At 38.0% G+C, this 14,625-nt stretch overlaps 1 protein-coding gene across 6 annotated transcripts in view; it reads right to left on the bottom strand.

Annotated features, from left to right (window-relative positions):
• The window catches only part of LOC122190008 (putative RNA-binding protein Luc7-like 2), a 30,353-nt gene that overhangs the window by 4,741 nt on the left and 10,987 nt on the right, over positions 1-14,625 (bottom strand). For all 6 annotated transcript variants that reach the window (XM_042889626.1, XM_042889630.1, XM_042889629.1 and 3 more), the window contains 7 exons: positions 9,014-9,112; positions 8,070-8,180; positions 7,450-7,593; positions 6,270-6,446; positions 3,995-4,086; positions 3,129-3,158; positions 2,144-2,338 (listed from right to left, as the gene is read on the bottom strand). In XM_042889626.1, the coding sequence (XP_042745560.1) occupies positions 2,144-2,338; positions 3,129-3,158; positions 3,995-4,086; positions 6,270-6,446; positions 7,450-7,593; positions 8,070-8,180; positions 9,014-9,112 (848 nt within the window). The remainder of the gene's footprint in view (positions 1-2,143; positions 2,339-3,128; positions 3,159-3,994; positions 4,087-6,269; positions 6,447-7,449; positions 7,594-8,069; positions 8,181-9,013; positions 9,113-14,625) is intronic.

Raw genomic sequence — 14,625 nt, 5'->3', positions numbered from 1 at the left:
CAAGGTGATTTGACAAAGAGCAGTTCCCTCTGACTAGAAAAAGAGCTCTTAGAAAACATGAAGCTCGATGTGTTTGAGCCTTCAAGTTCAGGTTTATTTTGGATTCCAGAATCAATAGTTGCATTGTATTCAATAGGAAGAATTCTCCCACATTCATACAAGAAGTAGATCTAATTGCTTGAAGAGTATTTCTAAGAAGGAGGCATCTAGTCTAGTTGAAAGGTCAATAGATGTCCTGATTCCAGAGAAGCAAGTCTGCAGCTATATGGATTCATTAGTCTCTTGAAATCACAACTTGCATACTTCAAGGGCAAAAATGCTGTTTGGCATTAGAGAATTAAGACACATGATGGCAAAACATTTTTCCCTCAAGTTAGCTATAGTCCAAAACCCTTATTTGTGCCAAAGATTTTTCCAACACAGATCAGTCTTATTCATTTTGGGCAGAAACTGGCACCAAGGAAAGTATTTCCTGTACTGAGGTTCATAAAGTTGAAATCCTGTGCCATGAAATCTAGTCTTTTTCCTCACTCATATAAAACATAGCTTGAAGAACTTAACCTTTGATAGTATCGTGCAAGACGACAATGACTTCATCTTCAAATTACTTTGTGTTCTTACAATTCATCTCTGGCAGCTGATAGGTTTTGTGTTACACAGATAACACCAACAGTTGAACATTTCCATGCTATTTTCTTGTTCTTACATATCCTCTGCCTGCAGGCAGAGAAATAACACATCATTTGCTTGTGCTCATCAAATTAAAAGTTTGAACAACTATGATGAGAATCTTAGAACAATCAGTTTTCTCTGAAATTCAGTCTTGCAAGGCTAGACTTCATGGCTGAAGTACCAAAGGCAATTTTAGTGTACTTTATGCACTGGTTCATCTGAGTGAACAAACATGTTGATTCAAATGAAAATTTCTATTTCAAGACTGAAAAACTACAAGTTTGAAATCTGGTAATCTGTCATTGTGAATGCCTTGAAAAGACATGCTCTAGAGGATAACTGATGACAAGCTAACATCAACGTAGAAACTGCTGATTCTGAAATGCTGACTTCAGGACACCACAGAACACCCTGAAGAATTTTAAATACCAGACACTACTGACAGTATCAGCTAGAGTGCTGGACACTCAGGTTTTATTCACCTGCCACAAAAAGAAGGAAACAGAAAACTTGACCCAACTCTGCTTTCCATGCTCTTAGCAGAGCAGTGTGACTAGAATCATCTAACCCAGGAAGAAAGCTCATCTTTAAGGCAAAGAGCACGTGTGAACACATTCAAAAACCGCTCAGTAGTTTTATCATCCTTGGTGATGAAACTAAAATCATTTGAACTCTAAAACCCAAGTGTTTTGACACTTCAAACTGGACCTTTTCTCTTTTCGTATGCTGACAGTCTGTCACTGTTTTAAGACTCAGCACCCTACTCTCTATATTGCTCTCAAATCTCTGCCTCAGTCACTGACCTTTACAAGAATGGAATCCAGGTTATGAGCAGACTTCTCTACCAGAAGCCTCGCTTTGCAATTCCAACTCCTTTCTAAATTATGCTTTACCTCACTCATCTAAAATAAGCCAGGAACCCCCAGGAGCAGACAGCAACTGAGTCACACAAAGGCAGCAGCTGCAGACTGCTCTTTACAGTAATCCTTAAGAAAGGGATCAAAGCACTTTGCGTGCAAAGTGCTATCTTCAGATCTCATGCAAGAAATTCATTTTCAGATATATCTAAACTTGTCTTTATTTGGGAGAGCACACAACAGACGCATTCCACCCCTGGGAGCAAGAACCCAAGAGGTAAGTTAAGACGACTGCTCATATCCTGAAGTTCAAATGGAGATCAATCATTTCACTTGCTATGCTGCAGGAAACTATCAAGATCCTCAATTTAACAACAATATCCTGTATCACTCCTCCACAACAGAAGTAATACATAAGCCTACTACAGAAAAAGAGGAAAAACCACTACTACATGTTAAATCATGGATATGTGAAGAGCATAACTGAAGTCTGTGACAGCCTCAAAACAAGTTTAAATTACTCAGTGCTGAAGGTAAACTTAATTTAGTGCAAAAAAAAAAAAAAATCAAATCTGATTATGCATGCAGGAAAAGCCGTTCAGATCAACACTGACCTCTTTTTGGAGCTGCGCTCTCGGCTCCTCTCCCTGGAGCTGTGCCTGCTTCTATGATGGCTGCGACTCCGGCTGCGGCTGTTGGAGCGAGACCTGTGGCGATGGCGCTTCTCGCGGGATTTAGAGCGAGTTCTTCTTTTCCGTTCCCTGGAGGCTGAGCGAGAGCGATGTCTGCGACGATCTCGGGACCTAGACCTAGAAACAGAAAGCACTCGGGATGCTGCACTGTCAGTGTCCCTTGGATATCTCACAATCCACGTGAAAAGAAAGCCGTATAGAGAACAGTCTGCACTGTTCAGAGCTACTGCATCGTCTCACCACAGGCAAACAAGGAGGGAAGAGCAACATCAGAAGTGCTGTATGACTCCGAACAGTCTCACAGCGTTTGTGACTACGCATGTAGTTACAGCATAGTCAATTGAGACAACAGAAAGGAAAAAAAGATGTCTAAAATCTTGTGTTTACCAGGCCAAGTTTTAGAAGTCTGTGATGAAGTGATGGGGATTATCTGGCCAGAAGCTGGCTATTATAGTGCTTTGAGAACAAAGCTTCCCCGTAACTACAACAAATCTGGAAGATTCTGAACACTATACAAATTAATGATTTTTTTCCTCTAGATCACCCTGCAACAACACTTCAATGGTGACTTTCAACTGCAGGTTAAGAAGAGAACTACCACTCCAGGTGTGAGTTAAAAGGTACTGAACACAAGCGTCTGTTTTGAAGGAAGTAATACTCTGTGTTCCAAGTGTTACCAGGGATACAACAGTTTGTAGCATTGTAATAGCCAGAAAATAGATATATGTGGATAAATAATTAAGGAGCACAATGGCAAACACTGTATAAGCACACAGAGATGGCTGTGCAATAGGATGTTCTGTCTGTAAAGAAAGAGGTCTTAATAAGGCTAGACAAAAAGTAGAAAATTTCAGCTTGTGAAAGGCTTGCATTACTGATGGCATTCTTTGCCTGCAGACTTAAGTACCTTTTGGTATGCTTGCTGTGGGATCTGGACCTGAAACAAATGGAAAATGGTAAATTAATTTTACTTTCATAATCCTAATATAAAATATAAAGTACAGATTAGTAATCTGAAGTCAAACTATCAGAGCTATTGTGGTCTTCATTTTACTTGCATGTTAACCTCACATAAAACATTTCAAATACAGCTTCATAACATTTATTAGAAAATACGTAACCCCTCAACAACTGTGTTGGATTTTTTTGTTGTAGGTGGTGGTTGTGGCTGTTTTTTTTTGTTTGTTTGTTTTTTTGAGGGAGTGGGGACATGGATACTACTCCACTTTTTAATTCATCCCCGTCCCCCACTTCAATAACAAAAGATTACAGTTAAACAGCATGACAAGAAATAAGGGAATATTGACATTATTAAACATTTCCACTATTGGCCTTGGAAGCCAGTATGTAAAGAGAACTGCAGTTGAGATGCCATTCAATCCTATCCCCACAAAGCATGAAAGCAATCATTTCATAGAAAAATAGGGAATTATTTTCCTTAGTCATACATTCAAATACTTTCAGTAAGAAAAAAATTAACATCTATGCATCATACATCAGATGTCAATATACCTCATTTCATGTGCATTTGTTCAAACATGTAGGAAAAACTACTAGTATTTGCATTTCTTTTTTTAAAGAAAAGGTTTTCTATGAAAATAATTCAGGTTTTAAGAATCAAGTGCTATATTCAGTTCCAATTACTCTAAGTGTTGAAGGGAAATTAACACAATTCTGCATATTTTATAAAACAAATGTTCATGAACATCATCATAGTTTTTCCATTTAACTTAAATAGGCCGTTACGTATATGCAGGTGAAATAGATCCTTACCTCCTTAGTTTCTCCCTTTCTTCCCTTTCCCTCTCCTCTCTGCGTTTCAGGCGCTCCTGATTTCGTTTCTCTTGTTTATCAGCCACAATCCTCTAGAAGTAACAGAATACACTGATTAAGTTACATTTCAATATTTTTCAAATGAAGGTAAAAAACTACAGAAGCAATCTCTACAGTTAATATTCAGTTCCTTCCCTCATGAATATTCACTTTTGAGTATTAGTCCCTCTCTCTTCCTCAGTATATTTTATCTTTTTCAGGAAACACAGGTTATTGCAGAAGAGCTGCTATAAACAGATGGGTGTTACACCAAGACCTGAAAGACGTAAACTTAAACCTAAGTTTTTCATGAAGGGAATTCAGAACAGAAAGTCATGCCTTAATGTGAGAGCTTTCATGCCAATCCTACCCTATTTTGGCCACTGGGGAAAGGCAAAAGGTAATCGGAACAGGAGGAGTTAAGAATGTTATTAACTCCATCAGCTATGCTGTGAAATAAAGAAACTCTTGGTCTTAAAAGGATTTGGTTGGGCTGATATCTAGTTTTGAGGCTAGCTGTTTGAGTTGTGAACATTATACATGTAATTAGAAAGGATGTTTCAGCTAATAGCCCCCAGGTTGAACTCACTACTACTGGGGACAAGGCACGCTCAGTAGAGGGCCCTCAGATGTGGAACTCACAACTGGAGATCTGGCCAAACCCAAGTCTCGCCACCTTCTGGACATGATGCAAGAAATTCAACTCTTTGTAAAGACCTTCTTCTGAGATGTGGAATTGCCCCAGCAGCATCTTGATTAGATCTCTGAGGAGAGCTCTGAGGAAGGAGGGGATAATTATTGTTTTCTTTTTTTGTTAGTGAAGTATTTCAAAAGATTATTTTATTGATGCTTTGGGAATGTGAAATAATTATCCATGCATATTTTTCTCCAAATGTGGTAATAATCAGTTAATGAGCCCCTTTATGTCAAATCATTTTTATATTGCCTTGCAAAATATCAGCAATTTAACTACAAGCAAGGTTTCATGTTCAAGTGAATCTTTGCACAGTTTCACAGAGAGATGAAAGGAAACACACATGATCTCCTCTAGGTAGCTAAGGTCTGAATTACAGCAATTTATTTTGGAGCCTACATTGCCAATATAGTCAAGGGAAAGAGTTGGGCTTTCCAAAGGTTAAGTTACAGTATCCATGCAAGACAGCTGGAATATTCAAAACAACCCAAGCTACGTTACTCAAATTCAGCAGTAACGTCTCTGCTTTTAGGGTTTTGATTCATTTAGCAGTCATCTTCAGTAATTTCTACAGTAACATGCTTAAATGAGCCCTAAACTCCATAATTAACATATTAAGATCATAAATAGTGTAAGCATCCAAGTCCATACTCTTGAATACCAAAAGTCTAGAATATAATTCCAGTAAGTCCTTCTTCAAATATACAATTTCAATGGTCCAAGGTAGATTTGTTTAGCAAAATATTCCAACTGGATTTCAAAACTGAAAGCTATGGAGAACATGCAGCCTCCCCATAACAATTACTTTAAGTTAGTCCCACTTCAAGACATACATTTTCTTCTACTTTGATTCAGCTATCTACAGCCTTAAGTTGTCTCAACTCACTTCAACTATTGTCAAGTCAAGCTTAAAAGCTTCCAAATCACTTAAAAAAAATATCTCATCTATATGACTGGATAAAATAAAATGAGTTTGTGGTCTTTCATCACACTGTCGGTGCTTCAAACACTTCGGCAGATCTTTTCAAAATTATTGCTATGAATTAATTTCCTCTTTAGGTCCATCTTTTTCACTGGTACCAACACTAAGCAAAGCTATCAACAACAGCTCTATTTTATTCCTAATGGAATGAAACACCACTGCCTTAAATTTGCTATATGTTCTTGTACTTTTAAGAGCCTCATTATTACACATTGATCTAATTAACTGGCTAAATGAAAAGTTCATTTGCCTATCTTCTATGACTACTAAACATGCTTCAGAATACAGTTCTCAAGTTTACAAGTGGAACTGCACTCTCCATTCCCAGGATGCATTCTTTGAGCACATTTTAATCTACCCAGTGCGAAAGAGGCCATCTTAACAAATTATGTAGATAACTGCTATTTAATAAGCATGTTTGGTGCTTAACAACTGCGCTCGGTGTTCACAGACCAATGAAATATCTTAAGGTGACATGAAAGAATTCACACACCCAGAGATTCCATTAAGATTGTCTGACAAGTAATTAAGAGCAAAAACAAAACAGAGGAATGATTTACCCTGAGTTCCTCAAGCTTCTCTCTTATTTCAATAAATCCTAAGTGTAGTTTTCCTCCAAAGTGGTCAGCAAGACGTCGGTCATTGTCATGAAGACCAAGATAAGCTGAACACACTTCACAAACCCGTAGCTTCTGCTGTTGAAAGCTAGAGGCAGGCATAGAATTCCTGTACACTTCCTAGAAAAAAAAAAAAGTTACCTTTTTCTTTTCAATTCATAGAAATGTAATTTTTCAAACAGGTATATTATATTATATCTTTTGATAGCATAACTCAAAGCCAATCAGCAGACGCTGATTCACGGTGTGAATTAACTGTCTTACTAAGACACACTGCAGGTTCCTCACTTTGAAGACAGGTATATTACAATGGGGATATCAGCAACTGGTTTTGCAAATTAAACAAAGTAGAGTGATTACTGCCTTTATTTCAGATCATACTACATATAAAGAGAAGTTATCATCCTAGACAGCACAATGAATACATCTTAACACTATAGTTACTAGATTTTACCATACTATGAAGCATTACGTATACTTATCCTGAACCCAATTTAAAAACAAATCTACGCACATTTTAGACACAAATTAAACATTATGTTATCCTTGCAACATTTACCTACAAACACTGAGATCACGGACTGGTGAGACTACCAGCAACCCCTCTGGTACCATTAAACAACCATAGATGTTTCTTTCTCCAAATTTAAGTACCTTGGTGAGACATGATATGGAACAGCTCCCAGTGATGTTTGCATCTCAACATTACAACAATGACTGCTTAGAATTGCCTGATACAGAAGCCATTAGCCATCTTTCAATGAAGACAAGCTTAGAAGGGTCTGAAAGGTCTCCCATGCAAGTCACACCCCAGCACATCACAATCAACAGTGGGGCTACCACAGAGCTGTGAGATCCAACAAGATGATTAAGTCCCACAAACACAGACACAAGAGATGTAGCAGCCAGTACAGCTAAATGCATCACCAAAGGAAATAACTGTAACTCTAGTAGCACAGGAGTGTATTTTAATGTTTAGTGTATTTAACTTCTCCTATACACAAAGCAAATCCCTTGGTTTTATATAAAGCTAAGGAAGCAACTGTAGCTAAGACATCTTGCACTACAGTTACTAATTTAATTTTGTCCTCTCCATCCCACAAGCCTTATATAATCAACTCACTTCAGCTTCTCTCTTCTTTACCCGGGCCTTCTCCACTTCGTCCATTACTTTTTGAGATTCTTCCACATTTCCATCAGCTCCTAGCTGTTCTACTTTGGCCAGTAGCTTCCCAATTTCTTCATTCAATTCATGAACTCGTTCAGCCTTGAAAGAGGAAGAAAGGCTCAACAAAGGAAACAGTCTTAGTTATGGAAAATAACGTGAGCCAATACTGAGCTATTCTTATATGCAAAATTCACAGGATAAAATTAAAAGGAAGCATGCAGAGGAGTTCTCCAAATAACAGGGAAACAACTGTCTCACATCAACACACAGAAAAGGGCTTAGAAACCAAAGCAGCTCTGGAACAGGATCTTGTTCAGAAATTTCAAGTAATTCACACTGTTGCCAATGCAACTTGCAAAATTACTATTTCTACAACCACCCCTCGTGGCACACATAAATTTGCAGAAAAATGACAGAACTTTTTTTCTGTTAGAAGGTTAGAAGAAGACCACATGAAGTGTTTTGTTTATAGATTCATCAGCATGAATTCTAGTCTGAGTAGTCTGAAGTTGGTTTCTTTTAAAACAACAGACCTCCAAAATAACTTCAGCAATTACACGCTTTTACATGCTTACTTTAGCTGCAACTTCAGCACTGATCTCTTCTTGGGTTTCTGCTAATCTCTTCTTAGCAACTTCTGTTCTCCTGTCACAGTCTGCAATAAATGACTGCAGGTGGTCCATCGCCTAAAACACCAACAGAATACTAATTAACACTGTAAAGAACACTAGTACTTCATTACCTTCAACAAATCCCTGGCTTAAGGTTAACTTTTAAAAGGCTTTCTTGGGGAAACTTCTAAAACAATAACATAACAGCTTAAGGTGTGTAATCACACTAACATTTCAAAAAGCTGTCTACACATTGTCAAAATGTACAAGTACTCGCAGAAACTTGGAAGGGATTCTGTCTCAACTCTTATTCGCTAAGAAGCAGCCAGCATTTATAACATGCATTAAAACTTCTGAAAGGACAGATATATTCACTTCACCTTACTAATGCATGCAACACTAATACATTGTTCCACCAGGGTTTTAAGCTGTGAGGTATATTAACATCATCCACCCCCAGCAACAACAAACCCAAACCTTTTATCTGTGCTCAAGGCCAACTTCCTAGCTGGGAGTTCATAACTGTATTACTCAGACAATGTACTCAGACACAGCATATCATTTGTTACTCCCAGTACAAAATGATTTTTTCCTCCCCCAAGAAGAATATAAGCCTTTCTTCAAATTATACACTGCATAGCATTGGCTCAATGATTGTTACTGCTAAGACAGCATGCAGGTTCATACTTATCTGTTTTTGTAAGGTTATTAACAATCCTACCTTGAGATGCCTAGAAATTCAAGTGCTTGCACATGATCATGATGAGCCATGTAAACAAATATTTAAAAAATTATTTTCCAAAAGTTTTCCCTCCTTGTGCACCAAATCTGACTGTTTGCTGCTCAGTTTATCTCCCCCAGCGCATGCAAGTTACACTTTCTCTCCACCATTGTGACAAAATACATACATCAAGTTCAAAGAAGAAATCTTGATCTTTGGATGCTATTTCATAGTCTGCCCTTAATGCCAGGTCATGCACCTTCAGACATTCTCCAAGGTCCATTCTCTGAAAAGAGACATAGGGAAAGTAGTATAACAAGCAGTATATGCAAGAATAAAGTTATAATGTTTGACTGTTAAAGGAAATCATGCTGAAGCAAATCATCTCCCTTATGGAGATACGTTTAACTTAATAAAGCTTTAAAGACAAACCCAGATTTCTATTAAAGATGCATTAATGATGACAAAAAATATAAAGAGTAGACAGCTTATTCTGTGATGGCTGTTCATGTGACAGAGTAACGTTACTGATCTGCATAAGTTATTTCTACTGAAAGTGCAAGAAAAGTCACTGAAGTAGAACATTCTGTCTTGAACTAAAACAAGAGAACCAAGATTCCTACAAATAATTAGCAATTAAATGGTCAAGTGCTTGATCTGATCTTTCCACACAGTTCACAATATAAATGTTCTGGCTATGATCATTATCTGGAATAACTGCAACCACAGCATCACTGTTAAGTGCTACTTAAAAATGTTCTCAGATCACATGTAGCCAAAAAAAAAAAAATCTCTCCAAAACATTTTGCTGATGAGTAGAGATAAGCTGAGTGCCACACTGTCCTTGTGAATCACAGAAGAAAAAGTATAGATATTTTATTCATAATCTAAAACTGGTCTACAATAGGACAGGAAGGAAGCATGAACTAAAGCAAATTCATTTATTATATCACTAATCTTTAATCTAATGTAGAATATCACCAAGAAGAGCACTCAATTTTATTTGGTATAACAAATACTGGCTTAAAATTGAAATTCGCACACTGTACAGCAAGAAGAATTTTGATTAAATCTGTTTCCTTCTTACTCCATCGTGTAACCTGGAAATTATTTTGAACCATCACTACCACTGAAAAACAATTCTGCCCTCCCTTCACCACCACCCTGTGCCTCCCCCTGTATCAGCACATTGGAGTATCAACTGAGAAAAAACACCTTAGCAAGCAAAAAATTGAGGTAATTTTTCAGCAGAGTACCTTTGTCCAACATGTCAGGCAGCCACACAAACAGAGGTGTTGCCAAAACACGGGGGGAAGCATAATAGGGGACCTGAGTAGCTAGGATCTCTTACAGTACCAAGATGTCATTTCACAAACTCCTGAGTAGCATCAATAAAATTAGCTGCAATCTTCAGGGGGCTGTGGGAGGGAGGTGATGTAGCATTTTCTTTTGTTAGCATCACAATGAGAAGAAACTGTGTTGAACTGCTTCCTTCTCTTCAGCTTTGAGCACAGCCTTCTAAATGCTCATGGGGCTTAACAGACAGAGCCTTCTAAATGCTCAGGGGGCGGAACAGAGAGGAACAACAAGCACATACAAGTGAAACTGGATTCCTTTTTGTTGGCTTTGCTGATGAAGAAATTCTACCATTGTTAGAACAGCTCTGTAGTGCAGCCTGTAGTAGCTCTGGCTACTGCTTTGAAAATACTTAAACAACTATTACTACTGAATGTTTATCTTAAAAACTGTTAGTAAAACCAAGCTCAGAAACATAGACATAAGTTTAAAAGTTTAGCCAATTTACATGTTACACATAAGGTCAGGTTAAAATATACACTTCTGGTATATGCTAAGCAAAGTTAGGCAAAGTTGGTTCATATCAGGGATGATTCATTACTGTCAAAAGTCTACACTGGATTGGAACTGCTGAGGATCTTGCTAACCACAGAGAAGCTCACACAGTTTGGCTCATAAGACCATCTGCAAAATAGATGAACAGGAGGTGAAGAAGGCCAGAAGATACATCAAGATATTATTTTCATGTTCCACACGTCCACGTTGCAATCTGATGCCAAGTTGTGCCTTACCCCAAAGGCAAAGAACAGTCATTCAAGACCAAAATTAAGGCAAAGACAGCCAACCATTCAAGATCAATCATATTTGAAACAGAAGGTGGCTATAAGGGATGTTCAGGTTTCAAACTACTGCTGAAGGCTTAAATAGCATGCACATAAAATCATCACATCAGCAGTGAAGTTTTAGACAGACTTATGCTACTTAAAGTGATTTACAGAGGAATCTTGACGAGCAAAGCAATGAAAGGGGGGGGAAAATTAAGTCCTCAGGCAAGATATAACTCGTTTATTGAATATGAGAAGCCATACGTACCATCAGGGCTTTCTGCAGCTACTACATTTTTACTGAACATTAACTTCAGAAAAATTCCTATCCTGAGAATCTTTATCACAAAGGAAGGTTACTGCTGAAGATTTAGTCCAGAAAACAGTTTCGCAACCACATGCAGATCTTCTCCTGCTGCAGAGCTCTATTTAAGAAAAAAGTGATTTGCTACAACTTGCTAACCTTTGCCATAACACTTTTTTCTTCTTTCGTTCACTGTAAACAGGCAATTAAAGATGCTTGATTTCCTAGAGCTGAGGTGTAGATAACTCATTTTTAATCCTCATAAACCTCATACTGAAATGAGTCAGTAATTATTTTTGTCATCCCATCCATGAAAATGGATAGAACTGTATTAACACAGAAAAACGTTTGCTTCCTGTTGATGCTTGGTACCGTGTCAATCAAATCAGGTACAGAAAGATCACTGCCCTGCTTCATTATATACAGGCAAGGAAGAAGTGTCCAGAATATAAGCAACACAGAAGCTGAAGAGCTTTTATGAAAAATAAGTGTGCACTCAAAGAAGCTGACATCAGTAGCTGAACAGACTAAACCATCAGACGTGGTGCTGTTCTTGAAACCATGAACCTAAGGTTTTGTTTTCAGGTCTTGAGCAATCTACAAGAAGCTTCTCATCTTCATGCTTTTACAACTACTATATATTCTTCTGACATCAAAGTTTAGATTACTGGATGCACACAGTAAGGTCTGCAGTAAAAGCATATAGAAGCCAAACCGACTTAAAACACAAAGGACTGATGTTGAGAGGCGTGACAGAGTATCACACACTATCAAAGTTCCTAAAACCAGCACGCATCTTTGATGTGTTCTGAGAGGTGATACTCTGAACAGCATTTCTGTAGAGAATTCTTTCTAGTTAAAAAGGTAGCCCCACCAAAACAGCTCATGTTCAGCAAGAGAATTTGTTTGTGAAATTCTGATCTGAGAGGAAACGTTGTGTTCTGGAGGTACCACACCTCTCCCTTTACCAAGAGTGTCAAGAAAAAATGTTCCCCTCTTTAATTTTACCTACTTCTGAAGGCTTCAGTATCTTAGAATAGATTTTCCCTGAAAGATAAAGCTGGCAACAATGCCTCACTTTTAAGTGAGATATCTGTTTCTTTAATGTTAATTTATAATCAGGCTATAAAGTGCTAAAGTCAGATAACCATACTGAAGAGCAATGATAAAAAATGAACAACCCAACCCTTCTTCTACATAAATTACACTCATTAAAATGGAACGTGGTAAAATAAGTTGTTCTTTAAGCACTGGTCAAACTAATTAAGAATATGTCTAAAGAGACTGATTTGATTGATCGCTTACTGTCTCAACAGAGCATACAGAAATTCATCACCTCTAGGTTGAAGACTAGGAATCGAGGTGGCTTGTGCAAGCCTAATTTCATCTGCAAAGGTTAAAGCAGTTCACGTGATCAAATCAGACCTAAACTGATCTGCTGATAACCTCTAGCAGAACATGAAATAATCACATCAGCACAACTGAGTTTTAAACACGGAATACTTCCACCAAGCCTATGGAACTACTGACAAAGATACCAGCTCCAGACGAAGACACCTAAATGCAGGTACTTAAACACACCTATTTGCAGATGTGAGGACTAACCCAACTGCTCTTCCACAGTAAAATGATCTGAGCATACAGTGCAATGAGACAAGATGCATTGAGCCCACCTTCAGAGGGGCACCCAGTGGCATGTGAAATAGATCTTGGACACTGAGCTCCCCAGATGGAAACTAAATTTAGGTGTCTTTATCTGGAACAGGACTCCACCCTAATGAGCTTAAAGATAAGACGTCTCAAAGCATGTTGCTAAACCAAGGTCCCAGCCAGCACGACTCCTGAAGGGCTGAGCGCAAGGAACTCATGAGCCTAACCATGCACTTAACTGTAGGACTGCACCAACAGCATATTTTGAGGACTTTAAAAACAAAACGCAAAAAGCAACCTACCTCAACAAACACACACAAAAGCAGATAAAGTTCACCCAGTAGAAAGAAATTTCTCAACCGCAATTTGCAAGGTCACATAAAATACTTGTGACATTTACCTCTCAACAGGAAAGGACAATCAATGTAATAAAACAAGCAAAGGTCACTGCAGAAGCACTGACCTGCTGGGGCTGTCAAAGGCAAGCTGCCAGTTACTACTGTAAGTGTTCAGGACTTGATTACTTTTAACCTTACTGAAGGTATTTGCTTTAAATGTCACTACATTATCACTTCAACCACTACAACTCAGACACAGACTCACGAAAATAGAAAAAACACATTCTTGCCTGTCTTGTAAAACCTGCAGAAGACAGCGTAACATTTACATCCACAGACTGTTACTTGAGAGGGGCACGCCATTAAAAAGGAGTCGCCTGACTTCTACTTATGCAGTTTCAGTCCCCATGTCATAACACACACACATATCTGTGTGTATACAGATATGCAAAAACATTTTTGTAACACTGATGAAAAGGAACTCAAAAACCATGATTTGAAAAACAAACAACAAAAATATCAACCATCACAAGACTATCAGCATTTACTGAGCCTAAAAAGGTAAAGCAAGCGTTAAGTCTTTATCACTTAGCAAATTTTATTTCAATTTTTTGTCTTAGTGACTTTCTGTGCCCTAAAAGACAGGGCTCAAAGACTTCATAATCTCATTATAAAATTCTCATCTTGGGATGAATGAGCAAACACTTAAACTACTGACATATGTAAGAACCAGTGCCAGTGTGATCAACTTCAAAAAGCAGAACAGCAAAGCATGAACAAGTGTCAATTAAAAACAGAAAAGCATTTGTAAGAGGCACTGTTAAAAGTAGGTTCTGAACAGACATTATTTTATTATCTTGAATACAAAGTCATTTCTGCCATCTTACTGACTAGCTCAGGATCTGCCTGATGCAAACTTAGCAAGGCACTTCACATACAAGACAATCACAGGGCACAATACATTCAGAATTATAACATCCTCTATCAATTTATTACCTTTGCTTATATTTCTGCTGTTAGGACTCAACAGTCTTCCAATAACTTCAACACAGCCCATTATTTCCATGAAAGAGAAGGGTAACTGAAGCAGAAGGAACTGTTCTGGTGGCAAAGCACCCAGAAGAAAATTTAACTTTGAAACAGAGTCAGTTTTTATGACTTATAGCCCTCAATCAAATATTTAGGTTTCCAGGAAGGACTATTTTACCATGACAAGCTACTCCAAGGAAGACAGAGGAGTACAAAAGGAAGCTCTAAGGAGTCCGAATCTGTGCATTGTTGCCCATCTAGACATTGGAAACCGCCTAGTAAAACTCAAAATTCAAACCTTTAATCATTTGTGAGTTTATTTGTTGTTGTCTTGTGGTCTTTTTCCCCCCAGTAAACA

This window comes from Lagopus leucura, unplaced genomic scaffold, assembly GCF_019238085.1.
Source record: "Lagopus leucura isolate 7727_CA_CO unplaced genomic scaffold, USGS_WTPT01 Super-Scaffold_100159, whole genome shotgun sequence".
Lineage (NCBI taxonomy): Eukaryota > Metazoa > Chordata > Aves > Galliformes > Phasianidae > Lagopus > Lagopus leucura.
The sequence above is the reverse complement of the archived record's forward strand: the minus strand, read 5'-3'. Positions and strand labels throughout refer to the sequence as shown.